Genomic DNA, 15,992 nt, shown 5'->3' with positions numbered 1-15,992 from the left:
TGTAGGACCGTAGTCTCCGAGGATTTTTGCCCACCGACTGAGTTTAGCTCAGCGGTGTGTCGGGCTTGATCCGCTACGGCCCAGCGATTGTGCGCATCAACGGTGTGTAGGGTCGTAAGTCCCCCCTTGTAAAGGGGATCGCGGTCCACCGACTGGGCGCGTCAGCGGTGTGTCGGATCGTGGTTCGACATTGAGTTCGTCAGCGAATCTCAAAGGGTTGGTTGCGATCAACTCCCCTCGTACCGCGGTACTGAGGTAGGGTGCTGAGGGGCCGTGTTAATGATATAAGCATTAACCCTCATGTCCGGGGCATGCGATTGGTCCCGTGGCACCATCAATGATTATGTGATATGGGTGATGATTGGTTGATGGTGTGGTTTGAAATTGAGAAGTGGCTTGTGACCGTAAATGCGTATTCCTTATGATGTTATTCCTACTTTACTGCTTATTGTTGTCTGATGTGCTTGTCCCAAATTGCTGAGTCTATTCCTGGTTTTAAAACTAGTGTCTCTTAAGTATATATATCTTCCTGCTTCGAAATGATTTTTGTATATATATATATATATATATATATATATATACTATATTTCCACGCGTTGGAGTGGGTTACCAGCATCTCTCGCTGAACAGATATATTTGGCTTTCAGGCACAGAGGAGTATACACCGGAGCGCGCTAGAGATTTGGAGCGTAGAGTAGATAGTTTCCCTTTTGGCATGCATGCCTTGCTTATGTATTTACATTATTGAGGATATTAGTTAGTTAGCCTGTGCACCTGAGTTCTCTAGCTCAAGTGTGGCATAGCACCCCGTACTCTATTATATTATGTTTTGGAATTTAATGAGAATTTACCTTTATTATATAAGTCTTAAAAGTTGAAAAATTTCGGGGTGTTACAGCCACTCCCAAACGCAAAAAGAAGAAGCTTGAAGCTCCCCAGCCACCCTATTAAGAAAGTGGCACCGCCGCCCAAATTTGCAAAGGTGAGATTGAGACGAAGAAGAAAGAAGACACTAGCCACCGGAAGAACAGTGAAAAGTCTCACAAAATTGGGCTCCAAGAACACTAGAAGAGGACTCCGCAAGTTGGCTGTGTAAGGGGAAAGGAAATACTGTCAAAATCTAAAGGAGAAGATAAAAACAAAGAAAGACGAAAATACCCCTGGAATACCGGTTAACAGGCAGAAATTCTAACGACGGACTAAAATTGGAACACTTTTAATTACAGTGGTCGCAATGTGGCAAAATTAATTAAGGTGGACTAAAATTTGAAAGGCCCATATAATAGTAGGACCAAAAATGGAATTCAGTCTATATTATTTTTTTATATTATACAATATTATACATTCAGTACACATTTAATGTACTTTTAGTATATTAAAAATGTAACTTGTATTTTGGAAAAATACATAATTTGAGCACTGTAAATACATTATTTTGTATAATGTACATTCAGTACATAAACAATTTACTTTTAGTATATATACTTTTTATGATCCATACAATATTGTGTCGTAGACTATGGTCCACACAATAATTTTCCATAAATAAGTGAAGCATGATTCACGTACTTGAAGCTTATTAGTTTGATTCTTACTCACATTTTCTTAATCGATCTCTTCGCACAAGATTTACATTTCTTGTGTTAAAAAAAAAAAAAAAAAAAAAAAAAAAAAAAAAAAAAAAAAGAAATACACAATTTCTTTCCACGCTAGCCCTTTTCTGTAGCCATTAGATTATCACAATTCAACCTCTACTATCCATTTTTGGGGCCGGTTAGGCGACCGCGGAGGGCCCATGCTTGAAGGGTCCCATTCATATGTGTGTGTGTGTGTATACACACACATATGTATGTATATATATATGTTTTCTTTTTTTATTAAGTAGTGTTATAATTATAATAGAAAACAAAAAACGTAGCATAGATGGAAGCCTAACCGATGTGGGACTGCAGGAAGTTGGGAATCTAAGCGTAATCAAATAACTTAAAATCACTAATTTCTTAATTACATCTCATTACCTTAAAGTCTCTGTCCATTCGTCTTCTTCAAGAATTTTTTTTCACAATTTCGATGAATCCTCTTTTTCTCTTTGTTACATCTTCGTCGACGGTCGACCATTGTTTGTCAGTTTGGATCGCTGCTCGTTGGATCCTAGTATCCTACACCGTTGTCCGTTGTAACTTGTAAGCTGTTATTAATGTTAGGAATATAGCGGAATAATGCGGAAGCGAAGAATCGAAAATTGAGAATTATAGAAGTTAAATAATATGAAAAATATATAAATGACAAATAAATTATTAAGAATGGAAAATATAAATAAATAAATATATATATATATATATATATATTATTCTCTAAAAAGAGAATATAAATGAAGAAATATATATATATATATATATATATATGCTACGTAATTGATGTAATTCACTTTTGATGAATTCAAATTGATGTAATAATGAGGTACATTAAAAACAAGGAATCTAAAGCTATTTATACATTGAAAGAGGAGAAAATAGCGCAGGAAGAAGGAGAGCATCATGCGGCAGTTGCGACAATTGTATGGAAATCCATAGCCATTTGTAATATATAAATAGCTAGCTTAGCTTTCTAATTCTAGGCATCTCTTTTTACATCAATTAATTTTGAATACATTTCACTTTTCCTCTTCCTACGCATATATATATATATATATATATATATATATATATATATATATATATATATATATATTATTTCATATTTTGTCATTTTAATATATTTTCCTATTATTTAACTTCTATAATTCTCAATTTTCGATTCTTCGCTTCCGCAATATTCCGCTATATTCCTAACAATTAATTTTTTTTTTGTCTTTATTTCCCTCTGCAACTGAACTTACCGGCTACCAAAGGAGAAATTTTTCAAAAAATTCAGGTGCTTTTGTTCTTTTCTTATACACAATCAAAATTTATTTTATATAATGCTACCTAAACACCATTTATCTGAGAGTGGAAAAGAATAAAAAAAAAAAAAAAAAAAAAAAAAAAAAAAAAAAAAAACAAGAAAACAAGTAGAGTAGTTAATAGAATAACAAAGAGGAGATATGAATAAATTTTTCAAAAAATCAAAATCTTCTAATGAAATTTTGAAACAATCTAAAGAAAATTTAAATGACCAAGGCCATGTTAACGAGGGTATAGCTAGGTAATTTGAGTAAGCATGATAATGTAACGAATAATAGTTCTTTAAATGAACATGATAATTTACCAAATGAATGTAATGTCGAAAATGAGTGTAATGTTGACAATACATTGGATAATGAACATGATAATTATTTACCAAATGAATGTAATCTTGAAATGAGTGTAATGTTGACAATACATTGGCTAATGAACATGATAATTATTTACCAAATGAATGTAATCTTGAAATGAGTGTAATGTTGACAATACATTGGCTAATGAACATGATAATTATTTACCAAATGAATGTAATCTTGAAATGAGTGTATTGTTCACAATACATTGGCCAATGAACACCTTATCCCTCATTTTGATATTTATGATCCTAGGAATTGGGCTAATCTTAATAGTAAATCAAGGGATATTTGATTGAAAAAGGGCCTATAAGGGAATCAAATCTTATATTTCCTTTAGATAATAACTCTTTCATATGCTCATTATACTAGAAAGTTGAGTAATTGATTGATTAGTGATCGAAAATGGTTGATTTACTCAAAGTGGGTTGATAAAATATATTGTTTTTGTTGTAAGTTGTTTAAAAGTACTTTAGCAAATGACGGCTTTAGAGATTGGAAACATCTTTGCGAGAGACTCAAAGAACTTGAGAACGGTATTGAACATATGACTAATATGACTAGTTGGAAAGAATTAAGAGTAAGGTAAGTAATAATCAAACAATTGATAAAGATTTGTAATTTGAAATTACAAAGGAAAAGGAACGTTGGAGACAAGTTTTAGTACGATTTTTTTTTGTTTTGAAATTTATTGTGAAATATAATTTAGCTTTTCGATGATCTAATGAAAAACTTTTTCATGATAATAATGGCAATTTTTTAGGATTAGTTGAGATGATGGCAGAATTTGATGTGATAATAATGAAAGATCATGTTAGACGCATTCAAAATCATGAAATTCATTCATCATCATTATCTTGATTACAAAATTCAAAATGAGTTTTTTTTTTTTTTTTTTTGACCAATTTTCAAAATGAGTTAATTTCTCTTTTGACTCAAAGCGTTAAAAATTCTATTATAAGTGTTATTAGGGGCCTTTTTTTATATATAATTTCGCCCCATGCCTATAAAATGTTTGGACCCCTGTTCATTTTTTTTGTCCAGAGATCAAAATTCCAAAGAGGGGTAACCCCAACCATGTTGGTCAGGGTATTGGTTTGGTAACGACAACATTTCAAGTTCGACTCTTAGTGTGAGGAGCCTATTAGTCTTCTTGATTTAAACAGAACATCTATGGACAACGTAGACTAGTTTACTTAGCTTCTTTGTGATCTTTTATCAGCTAGGGTAATGAATCAAGAGTTTTGAATGAATGGAAAAAATCAACCTTGCCTTTCATTGATAAAAATACAGTACATATATACAAAGAGGGTTGTCCTTTGCTCCAAGAAAGCTAATGACAGAAAGGAAAAATACAAAGCCAAAGAAATAAATACCAAAAGATCAGGAAAGAAAAGGAAACGAATATTTACAACCAAAAATAAAATAACATTTCTAATATTGCTAATACCCCCCCCCCCCCCCCCCCCCCTCAAGTTGGAGCATGAACATCAAGATTGCCCAATTTGCTTAAAAGAAACTTAAACTGAGGCTTGCCCAAGGCCTTGGTCAAAACATCTGCCACTTGCATAGAAGTATGAACATATTACCAGACTGAACTTCATCACGAATAAAATGACAATCGACTTCAATGTGTTTGGTTCGCTCATGAAAGACTAGATTACGAGCGATGTGCAATGCCGCTTGGCTATCACAATACAATTGCATTGGTGTAGCATGAGAAATACCAAGATCAAGGAGAAGTGCTTTTAACCATTTCAATTCACTTGTTGCCGCAGCCCACTACTGGAAATTCTGAAATTTCCGACCACCTGAAAGTGATCTTAAATCAAGTTGAAAGTCTTGATCCGACCACTTTTGGTATCCGGAAAAACCTTTGTTGCTATTTCCGACCACATTTTGGACTTTTTGGTATCAACTTAATTTAAGATCATTTTCAGGTGGTCGGAAATTGCAGGATTTCCAGTAGTGGCCATTGCACGATACTCAGCATCAACAGAGGAGCGTGAGACAATGTGTTACTTCTTAGTTTTCCATGAAATCGGGGAAGTTCCTAGAAGAACAAAATAAGTAGTCAATGAGCGACAAGTGAGAGGGCAACCAGCCCAGTCAACATCACAATAGGCATATAGACGTAGATCACAATCAGCCCAAAGAAAAGCCCCTGCCCTGGATTAGCCTTCAAATAACGCACCACACGAAGTGCAGCTTCCCAGTGAGGAACCTGCGGTTTATGCATGAATTGTGCGAGAATGTGCACACTATAACAAATATCTGGACGAGTAACTGTCATGTATATAAGCCGACCAACGAGCTTCCTATAACTGGTAGGATCGGTAATTTCTTTTCCATTAGCCAAAGCAAATCGATGGTTTTCCTTGAGTGGGACAGCAGCAGGTTTTTCACCCAAGAGACCAGTCTCTTCAAGGATATCAAAAGCATATTTTCTTTGGCTAAGGAAAATACCAGATTCGTTGCGAGCGACTTCGAGACCAAGAAAGTATTTCAATGTGCCGAAATCCTTCATATGAAAGCAATTACTCAAGTAGAGCTTGAAACGATGCACAGCAGTATCGCCATTGCCAGAGATAACGAGATCATCTACATAGATAAGAATATATAGTTTCACACCATTGTGATTGCAAGTGAATAATGAGTGATCAGAAGATGACTGGTGAAACCCATAATTAGTGAGAGAGTCTGCCAACTTTGGAAACCAACACCGAGGAGCTTGACGAAGACCGTACAAAGACTTTCGGAGACGACAAACTTTGTTCGGGCATGAGGACACAAACCCAAGGGGGAGCTTCATGTAAATTGTCTCTGTTAAATCACCGTGCAAGAAAGAATTACTCACATCTATTTGGTAAAGAGGTCATCCATGAGCAACAGCAACAGCGAGAAAGGCACAAACTGTAACCATTTTAATGGTGGGTGCAAATGTTTCATTGTAATCAACTCCTTTGATTTGTCGATCTCCTTGGACAACAAGTCGTGCTTTATAGCGCTCAATCGATCCATCTGCATTGTATTTAACCTTGTAAACCCACTTGTTGTCAATGGCTTTATGACCAGGAAGGAGATCCTCAAGTATCCAAGTGCCATCGTCTTCAAGTGACTGAAGCTCTTGGCGCATGGCCTCTCGCCAATGAGGAGCTTGTACAGCCTCAGAGAATAATGTGGGCTCATGCTCTGCAGTAATTGCTGCAAGGTAATGCCGATGTGCCAAAGAAAATTTATCATAATTAACAAATTGAGATATGGGATGTACCGTACCTGAACACGTTTTAGAAGAGGTGGAACATGGCAGGGGGGATATGCGACTAGCAGAGTGCGTGATATAATCATGGAGATATGTAGGAACCCGTTTTTCCTATTTTCCACGACCAAGGTTCTCATCATCATCACTAGAAGCAGAGTTGGAATTGGGTAAGTTCACTGCATTCATATTAGTCACTTCATCTATCAAAGACACTTCTGATTCAGCAATTATCTCTGGAAGATTATTGGAAAAATCATCCCCAAGCCCATTTTCAGTAAGTGTCTCTGGAAGGTTTGTTAGGAATAAAGTGTAATGGTTTTGATATTGCAAATTTGTATTTGTAGATCCCCCAATTTTATTTTTATAGGTCTAGTAGAGTCTTAGACCATGATCGGGAAATTATTTAATTATGAAAAGAGAAAAATAGAGGAAGATGGATGAAAATAGAAGAAGAAGATATAAAGCCGAAAATCAAGAATTTGTCTGGAGAAAATGACAAATTGAAGAAGAAGATGAATGATACAATATTCACGTCGCTACTACTCAAAGAAGATATCCCAGAAGAATTTTCGTGAAGAAAATTAATATTGGAAGAATGCATGAAATTGACTTGGAGATCAAGCATCTATGGAAAGAAAGAAGTACATCAAATATGATTGGAGATTTAATCAAAAGCTGTACGGACGAAGTGGATGATGCTTGATATATTATTCGAAATGGCTCAAGTTTGAAACTCACCATTAACAATTTTACAAGGTAAAATTTGAGAAGTCAAATTAAATTAATCTGATGGAGTTGGGCGCTAGTTTAAGCTTTGGGCGCCAATTACAAGTGTAAATTGGGAAGCAATTGCACTTGGGAGCCAAATCAATTGAAATTGGGAGCAAGTTTCACATGGAAATCAATTCAATATGGGAGCCAATGTAGAATTGAATTGGGAGCCAAATCAATTGAAATTGGGAGCAAGTTTCACATGGAAATCAATTCAATATGGGAGCCAATGTAGAATTGAAATTGGGAGCAAGTTTCACATGGAAATCAATTCAATATGGGAGCCAATGTAGAATTGAAATTGGGAGCAAGTTTCACATGGAAATCAATTCAATATGGGAGCCAATGTAGAATTGAAATTGGGAACCAATTGAGGTTGTAGTATGGGATGCAATTTCAAAGTTGGGGACCGATTCAAAGAAGACATGGAGATCAAATTGAATTGAGATGAAATTCAAATACCAGGAAAAGTCTGGGAGCCAATTTCAAAGTCAAAGTCAACAATTCAAATTGGAAAGCAATTCAAATTGGGAAGCAATTGAAAGCACCAGGAGCAGTTAGGAGCCAATTGCAAGTCAAAGTCAATTGGGAGCCAATTACAATGGAGAAATTCAAATTGGGTGCCAATTACAAGCCAATTGAAATTGGGTGTCAATTACAATGGAGAAATTCAAATTGGGTGGAAGTTCAAAGGCAGTTTGAAGTCTGAGAACACCCAGACGTGAGAATGAAGAAGATGAAGATGAACTTACAGTGAAAATATTCTCACAAGGAAAAATACTAGTTTAACTAGTATGGGATTAAATTGATGAATATTTTTAAATCCCAAAGATACAAAGACCACTTCAGAGCTGATCAGAGAAGCCATTCTACTCCAAAACTGAGACCCAGATATTTTCCACTCAACGTAAAACCAGAGGAGTATCAGATGAAATTTGGGAGCTCATTTACATGGAGATAAAACTCCATCAACGGCTAGCTTATCTCTTTCTGACATTTTTGCAGAAGATAAGATAAGATCTCTGACAAAAAGATACAAGATTTCAAAAATGAGAGCGTCTCTTTCCAACGGACAGATTCTAATTACCAGCTATAAAATGATGAAGATATGAAGACTTGAAGACGGGGAACTTACGAACAAGAGAGCAGAAAATTTGAAACTCATCAAGAGATCGAATAGAGCAATTAAGCTTGAAAGAGCATAGAGCAAAAATCTCATTTGGTACAACGCATACCAAAAATCTTCAAGTGAGAAGTGAGAAAAGAAAAAGAACTCAGAGAGCTTCAAAAGAGAAATATTCTGAGAGTTCTTAAACAGAGCAAAGCAGAGCAAAAATATCAAGTGCTTTACTTGATATATTCAAAAAGAGAAAACACTCAGAGCTATCAAGAGAAATCATTCCAGAGTGTTTATCTTCATCAAAGAGACCTGCGCATCATTGAAGATCATCTACAGAGTCTCAAAAGTTGGAAGCAAGACAACACTTGTTTTGGAGCAAAACAAGAGAAGGGAGGAAAGTAGCACGGAGCTGTGAAATCCTGGATTGTCACACGGAGCTGTGAGATCCGAAGCAGCAGTGTCGGAGACACTGGGCGTGATTGGTGTGGGCTTGGTGATCAAAGCACCAGATCACGGGATACGTTTCTACCGGAGTGTGGAAGACGGGGGTAAAGTAACGCGGAGTCGTGAAATCCTGGGATAGTAGCGTGGCGACGTGAAACCCGAAGCAGCAGTGTGGTGTCACTGGGCGTGATTAGTGCGAGCTTTGTGATCAAAGCACTAGATCACGGAAATTCATTGTATCTTGGAAACAAGGAGTGGTAGATATAGTGAATTGGCTCTTGGAGAAAAGAGCAAGTGGAGTAGGAGGATTACACCACCTCGCGAACCACTATAATTGTCTTGTGTTCTTTACTGCTTTCTTTACATACTGCTCTTTATATATTTGCTCTCACGAAGATATACTGCTCACACAATCTCACACACACTTTATGTTTATTTATTTCCGATGTGCACCATACTCTAACAATCTAGTTAAGAGTTTTGGTTTATCTCTGTCTTAGCAATTGTTGTGCTGTGCGAAAAAGTTTGAAAGTCTATTCACCCACCCTCTAGACTTTCACCTTACCTCTTTTGGGACCAACAATTGGTATCAGAGCACGCTGTCTATTTAGGCCAATTTGCTATCTAAGCGCGTGCCTAACTGGGTCAACCGTTTCTGACTGCTAGACAGATCCATTCTACAAAGTGTGTGAATTGGATTAATCTTTCATATCGCTCGTGATGATGATGAAGAAAGATTTAGCTCAAAATCTATTATTCTGTCTTGATAAATTTGATGATTGGAAAGTTCGTATGCAGGTACACTTATCGGCTTTACCCGATGAAATGTGGGAAGTTATTTCCACTGGCCCTATAGAAATATTAAAAATCAATACGGCGTTTGTTATATCTCCGGATGCTCCACAGTACGTACAAAAGCCAAAACCGGAATGGACATCGGACGATAGAACGCGGAATAATCTTGACAATATTGCCAAGGATATTCTATTCAAAGCCGTTGATGATACAATATTTCCGAAGATCCGAAAGTGTGCCACTGCCAAAGAAATATGGGAAACTCTCATCATGATTGGCGAAGGAGATGAACAAGAAAAGGACAATAAGCTCACAATCGCCATGAAGAAGTTTGAAGATTTCAAAATGCTCTCAAATGAAAGTGTTGCAGACATGGAAGCTCGAATGATCAAAGTTCTTGGAGAGATTAGTGATCTTGGCAAAAATATTAGCCAAAAAGAAATTAATCTCAAAATTCTACGAGGCTTACCATCTGCATGGGATATGAAGGTTACGGCTATGCGCGATCACCGAGATCTAAGAATGTTGTCAACAGACAAATTATTTAGTGATCTAAAAGCATATGAGTTCGAAATGAAGGCCAAAGATGATGATGTTCATGAAGCTCGAAATGCTGCTCTAATGGCCGAACAACCGTCAACCTCCAGGCTAGTAGAAAATAATGTTGATTTTATGACTAACGAACAATTTGCTCTTTTTGTCAAAAAGTTTAGAAGGTTTATGCGAAAAGGAGACAACAAAAATTCTGCTCGTGGAAAATTCATCTCTCGCATAACACAAGAAGAAAAAGTCGAAGAAAATAAGGATTTATGCTACAATTGCCGCAAACCTGGACATTTTAAAATAAATTGTCCGTATCCGATCGTTAGCAAGTATCAAGGCAAAAATGTTGAATCTACACCGAACAAATCCGAAAGCAAAAGGTTCAAGCGCGACAAAAGAAAAGCTCTCGTTGGCAACGAACCAAACGAAAATGATGATTCGGAGGATTCATCATCAAGCGATGAAAGTTCATATTCGGATGATGATACGGCGCTAATATGCAAGTCAATTGAGTTGAGTACAAGTGAAGATTGTCTTATGGCTCTTGACGCTGAGGAAGAAGAGGTAACATCTAAATCTTTCAATTCTGTTAATTCTTCTTTTTCTCGTGAATCTATTGACAATCTAATGCGAGAATGTCAAGAGATTATGCTCACTCATCCTCAACTCAAGGAGCGCAATAATATTCTAATTCTTGAAAAAGAAGAAATGAATAAAAAATTGCAAGATGCTTTACTTGAAGTGAGTAAATTGAAGAATGAAAATATTCATCTTCAAGAAGAGTGTAAAGCAAGAGAGGTTAGAGAACATAATCTTAGAGCTACTATTGCTACGTTCACTAATTCGTCTAAAATTATAGATAAAATGGTGAGCATGCAAAAGCCATCAGGAGATAGAACCGGAATTGGTTATGACTCCACATGTTCTCAAATCCCTCAAAATCTGACTAATTCTACTACTACTTTAAATAATAAAGTTCAAGTGGTAAAATTTGTTAAAAGTCAGAATAGCACAATGAGACAAGGACTTGGCTATCAATCAAACGCAAAGTTGAATGTTGAAAGGCCGAAACAAGTTTATACTATGGCAAAGCAACAAAAATTCTACAAGCAAAGATATGCCAAAGAGTCAAGTGCAAAAAGATTTCATAGAAAAGAGGGAAGCTTTTCTAGAAATAAAGTTGGGAGATTTTATCCCACTCAAAAAGATTGGTTGTGCAATAGATGTAATATTTTTTATAGACCAAAGCAACCATTCTCTTCCCAGGTGCCAAAATATAAAAATAATTTTCAAAACCCGGCGCCAAAAATATTTTCTAAAGTGAGTTATGATTATCGTGTCTCCAATGGTTACAAATCGCCTCATCTTAATTCAATAAGATCAAGGTGGGTTTGGTTACCAAAAATCACTAACAGCAAAGGACCCAAGCAAGTATGGGTACCTAAAATTAATTAATCTTTTTGCAGGATGGTTGGTACATTGATAGTGGTTGCTCATGCCACATGACTAGAAATAAATCATATCTAGTTAATTTCAAAGAAATCGATGGACCAAAAGTTATATTCGGAGGAAATCAAAATTATGGAATTACAAAAGGAGTTGGCACGATCAAGAAAAATGGTTTGAAGATTGAAGATGTTTCTTTCGTTGAAGGATTGAAATTTAATTTGTTGAGCACTAGTCAATTTTGTGATAAAGGCTATCTTGTAGAATTTTCTAAAGATAATTGCCTAATCAAAAATGAGCTCACAAATGAGATTATTTTATCTGGAAGACGGCGAAAGAATATGTATGTTGTTAATTGGAGCACTAGCAAAGATTCAGTGTGCTTAATGGCCCGAAATTCAAATGAAGCTAATTGGGAATGGCACAGAAAGCTCAACCACTTAAACTTCAAGACTATCAATCAGCTTGCAAAGAAGAATCTAGTAGAAGGCTTGCCAGATATTATCTTCAAGAAGGACCAAGTGTGTGATGCATGCCAACGCGGAAAGCAAATCAAATCATCATTCAAATCAAAGACGCACGAGTCAACGTCAAGACCGCTAAGCTTACTACATATGGACTTATTTGGACCGATTGATCCAATAAGTGTAAGTGGTAAGAAATACACTCTCGTTGTTGTTGATGATTTTTCCTGGTACACTTGGACCGTGTTTCTCAAGAAGAAAAATGAAGTTGAGCAAGTTCTACCGAAGCTGTTGAAGCAACTACAAAATGAGAAAGAATTGCAAATATCAAAAATACGAACGGATCGCGGAACCGAGTTCGTGAATGGAGTTATACAAGCTTTTTGCAATTCACATGGAATTTCTCATCAATTATCTGCCGCAAGAACACCGCAACAAAACGGTGTTGCCGAAAGAAGAAACCGGACGCTCAAAGAAGCTGCACGAGTGATGATTAGTGCTGCCGGTCTCCCGAAACGCTATTGGGCGGAAGCTATCAACACTGCTTGTTACACACAAAATCGAAGCATGATCCATAAGCAGCACAAGAAGACGCCATATGAGCTATATAAAGGGAGAAAACCAAATATTGGTTATTTTCATATTTTTGGATGCAAATGCTTTATTCATATTAATGATAAATTGCATCTAAAAGCTTTTGATGAGCGTGCAGATGAAGGAATTTTTCTAGGATATTCAGCTACCAGCAAGGCGTTCAGAATTTTGAATAAAAGATCAATGGTGGTTGAAGAATCCATACACGTGGTATTTGATGAAAAATCACAGATCAAAAATGATGCACTGGACGAAGAAATTGCTCAAAATGGTAACAAGTGTCATATTGATTTTTGTGATACTAATGATACGTGTGAAGATGATGTTTTGTAGGGAATGAATGAGTTGGAAATTAATTCTCTAGAAAATCCCATCCCTCACCCAGAAGAAGTTGGAAATTCTTTAAATAATAATTTTGGGAGTGATGCCTCACGTGGGAATGGAGATGCAGTACAAGTTGGTGATCCAATTAATGATCAAATTGCATGTGATGTTGGTAATCAATTTCAAGACAATTTAATTGATGAAATTCGAACCAACACTGCAAATTCACAACAAATGGATCCACCCAGTACCATGTACCCATTTCAACCAGATTTAAGATGGCTCAAAAATCACCCTCCAGAATTAATTATTGGGAATATCCATGAAGGCGTGAAAACAAGATCATCTACCATGGAAGCATTGTTCACGTGTTATCTATCTCAGATTGAACCAAAAGAAATTGACGAAGCTCTCAATGATCCGGATTGGATAAATGCTATGCAAGAGGAGCTCGATCAGTTCAAAAGAAATGATGTTTGGGAACTTGTTCCAAGACCGCCGAACCACAATGTTGTAGGAACCAAATGGGTCTTCCGGAACAAAGCAAACGAAGAAGGCGTGATTGTTAGGAATAAAGCAAGGCTCGTTGCAAAAGGATACTCTCAAGAAGAAGGAATTGATTTTGATGAAACTTTTGCACCGGTGGCTCGACTTGAAGCAATCAGAATTTTCCTAGCCTACGCCGCACACAAAGATTTCACCGTTTATCAAATGGACGTGAAAAGCGCATTCTTGAATGGTCTACTCGAAGAAGAAGTTTATGTCGAACAACCCCCAGGTTTTGAGGTAAAAGGCGAAGGTGATAAAGTCTACAAACTTAAAAAGGCATTGTATGGGTTGAAACAAGCACCTAGAGCTTGGTATGATACTTAATCAATGTTCTTAATAAACTGTGGATTCACCAAAGGCCTTGTTGACAAAACTCTATTTAGAATTCAAGATGGTGATCATACTTTATTAGTGCAAATATATGTTGATGATATTATTTTTGGAAGCACTAACAATTCTTTGTGTGAGAAATTTTCGAAGCTTATGCAGAATAAATTCGAAATGAGCATGATGGGTGAATTGAATTACTTCTTGGGCTTACAAGTCAAACAACTGAAAGAAGGAGTATTCATCAATCAAGCAAAGTACACCCGCGACTTGATAAAGAAGTTTGGCATTGATGGAAAATCATCAATCAAAATTTCAATGAGCATATCAATAAGGCTAGACAAAGATGAAGATGGAAAGGATGTCGATCAAACAAAATATAGAGGAATGATTGGTTCACTTCTATATCTTACTGCAAGCAGGCCGGACATTTCTTATGCTGTGGGAGTGTGTGCAAGATTCCAAGCAAATCCAAAAGAAAGCCACCTCACCGCAACAAAGAAGATCATACGATATCTGAAAGGCACAATCAATGTTGGATTATGGTATCCAAAAGGTACAGATTTTACTCTAACAGGTTTTTCAGATGCGGATTTTGCAGGTTGCAAAATAGACAAAAAAAGCACTTCCGGGACATGCCAGTTCTTGGGGGAAGACTTGTTTCTTGGATCAGCAAAAAGCAAAATTCCATCGCAACTAGTACCGCCGAGGCCGAATATATTGCTGCAGGGAGTTGTTGTGCGCAAATTTTGTGGATGAAGCAACAATTGAAGGATTACGGAGTAAATTGTGATGACGTTAGTATTTATTGTGATAATACTAGTGCAATTGCTATCACTCACAATCCGGTGCTTCACTCAAGAACCAAACATATCGACATTCGACATCATTTTATAAGGGATCACGTTGAAAAGAAAAATCTGAAGATTGAATATATCCCTACGGAAAACCAAGTTGCTGATATTCTCACGAAGCCTTTATGCGAAACGAGATTTTCTACCTTAAGGCACGAGTTGGGAATGATCGAAATGAGCTAAGTATCACTGAACTTAAACTCTCTATTTAAATTGATACTTGTGCTCAAAATTAATTGTTTTACGTGGATAAATTGTTTTATCTGTTTCTTTGCATGTTTTTATTCGAAATATTTATGTGATAAAATTGCAATATGTGTTAGAAATTTATTTGTGTTTTTGCATGTGTTATTTAATGTGAGATCATACGCCATGCAAATTAATTTGATAAAATGTGCAATTCGTGATTTATTTGATAATTTGTATAAAATTGCATGTTTTAATGTGTTATCAGTTTTTGAGTATGTGTTCATGTTTCTGTAAATTAACTAACTTGTTTGCATGAACAATTTTCTCTAAAAATGATTTACCATGTTTATTTGTTAATATATATGTGCTATGTGCAAAATGTGATTTAATATGTTATTTGTATGTGTGTTTCGTATATATGCAGTATATGTGATATAAATTGCTATAAAATGTTTTAGAAATCTAGAAATTAGTATTTTTGTTAGTTTCTAAAATATTTTGGAATCTGATTAATATGTTTTTTTTTATATAAAGTTGTTTCTAATTTTAAATTAGGAATATGTGTGTCAATTGTGTTAATTTCCAAATTATATGTATTTTAATTAGGAATGTCGTGTATATGAGTTTAATGAAATTGGTATGTGTGATTGATTATTTGTGGAGTAATTTTTGCTACTAACGAGATGTTTGAGTGTGTTTATGTTTGTGGTACACGAATTTGAGAAGGAAATCAGGACATAAAGGAGGAAAATTAGAGTTTAATTGGGCATCAAACCTCCACCCATAAACTCCTACACTTTCTAAACCTCCACCCAACCTAAACCTCCCCCCATAATCCTCTTCTAAATCAAATCTTTCCAAACAGATTTACCCTCTCTCTCTCAAATCGGCACCCCATACCTTCTCTCAGCTTAATAATATCAATCGTCTCCCACAGAGCAATTAAAACCTAACCCCTCATTAAACTCTCCCTTCTAAACCGTTGCCCATCAAATCTCTTCCGATCCACCGCCAT

General features: G+C 36.1%; 2 protein-coding genes across 2 annotated transcripts; both read right to left on the bottom strand.

Annotated features, from left to right (window-relative positions):
• Nucleotides 1-5,369: 5,369 nt before the first annotated feature.
• On the bottom strand, nt 5,370-6,107 carry LOC109147110 (uncharacterized mitochondrial protein AtMg00810-like). The gene has a single exon (XM_019294758.1). It carries the CDS (start codon nt 6,105-6,107, stop codon nt 5,370-5,372), a length of 738 nt encoding a protein of 245 aa, XP_019150303.1.
• A 63-nt stretch (nt 6,108-6,170) lies between these two features.
• Nucleotides 6,171-15,992, bottom strand: LOC109147109 (uncharacterized mitochondrial protein AtMg00820-like). The gene is made up of 3 exons (XM_019294757.1): nt 15,932-15,992; nt 6,683-6,841; nt 6,171-6,499 (listed from the first exon to the last, which is right to left on the bottom strand). The coding sequence occupies exons 1-3, from the start codon at nt 15,990-15,992 to the stop codon at nt 6,171-6,173; spliced, it is 549 nt and encodes a 182-aa protein (XP_019150302.1).

This window comes from Ipomoea nil, unplaced genomic scaffold (assembly GCF_001879475.1).
Source record: "Ipomoea nil cultivar Tokyo-kokei standard unplaced genomic scaffold, Asagao_1.1 scaffold1977, whole genome shotgun sequence".
Classification (NCBI taxonomy): Eukaryota; Viridiplantae; Streptophyta; class Magnoliopsida; order Solanales; family Convolvulaceae; genus Ipomoea; species Ipomoea nil.
This window is presented reverse-complemented; position numbering and strand designations above follow the sequence as displayed.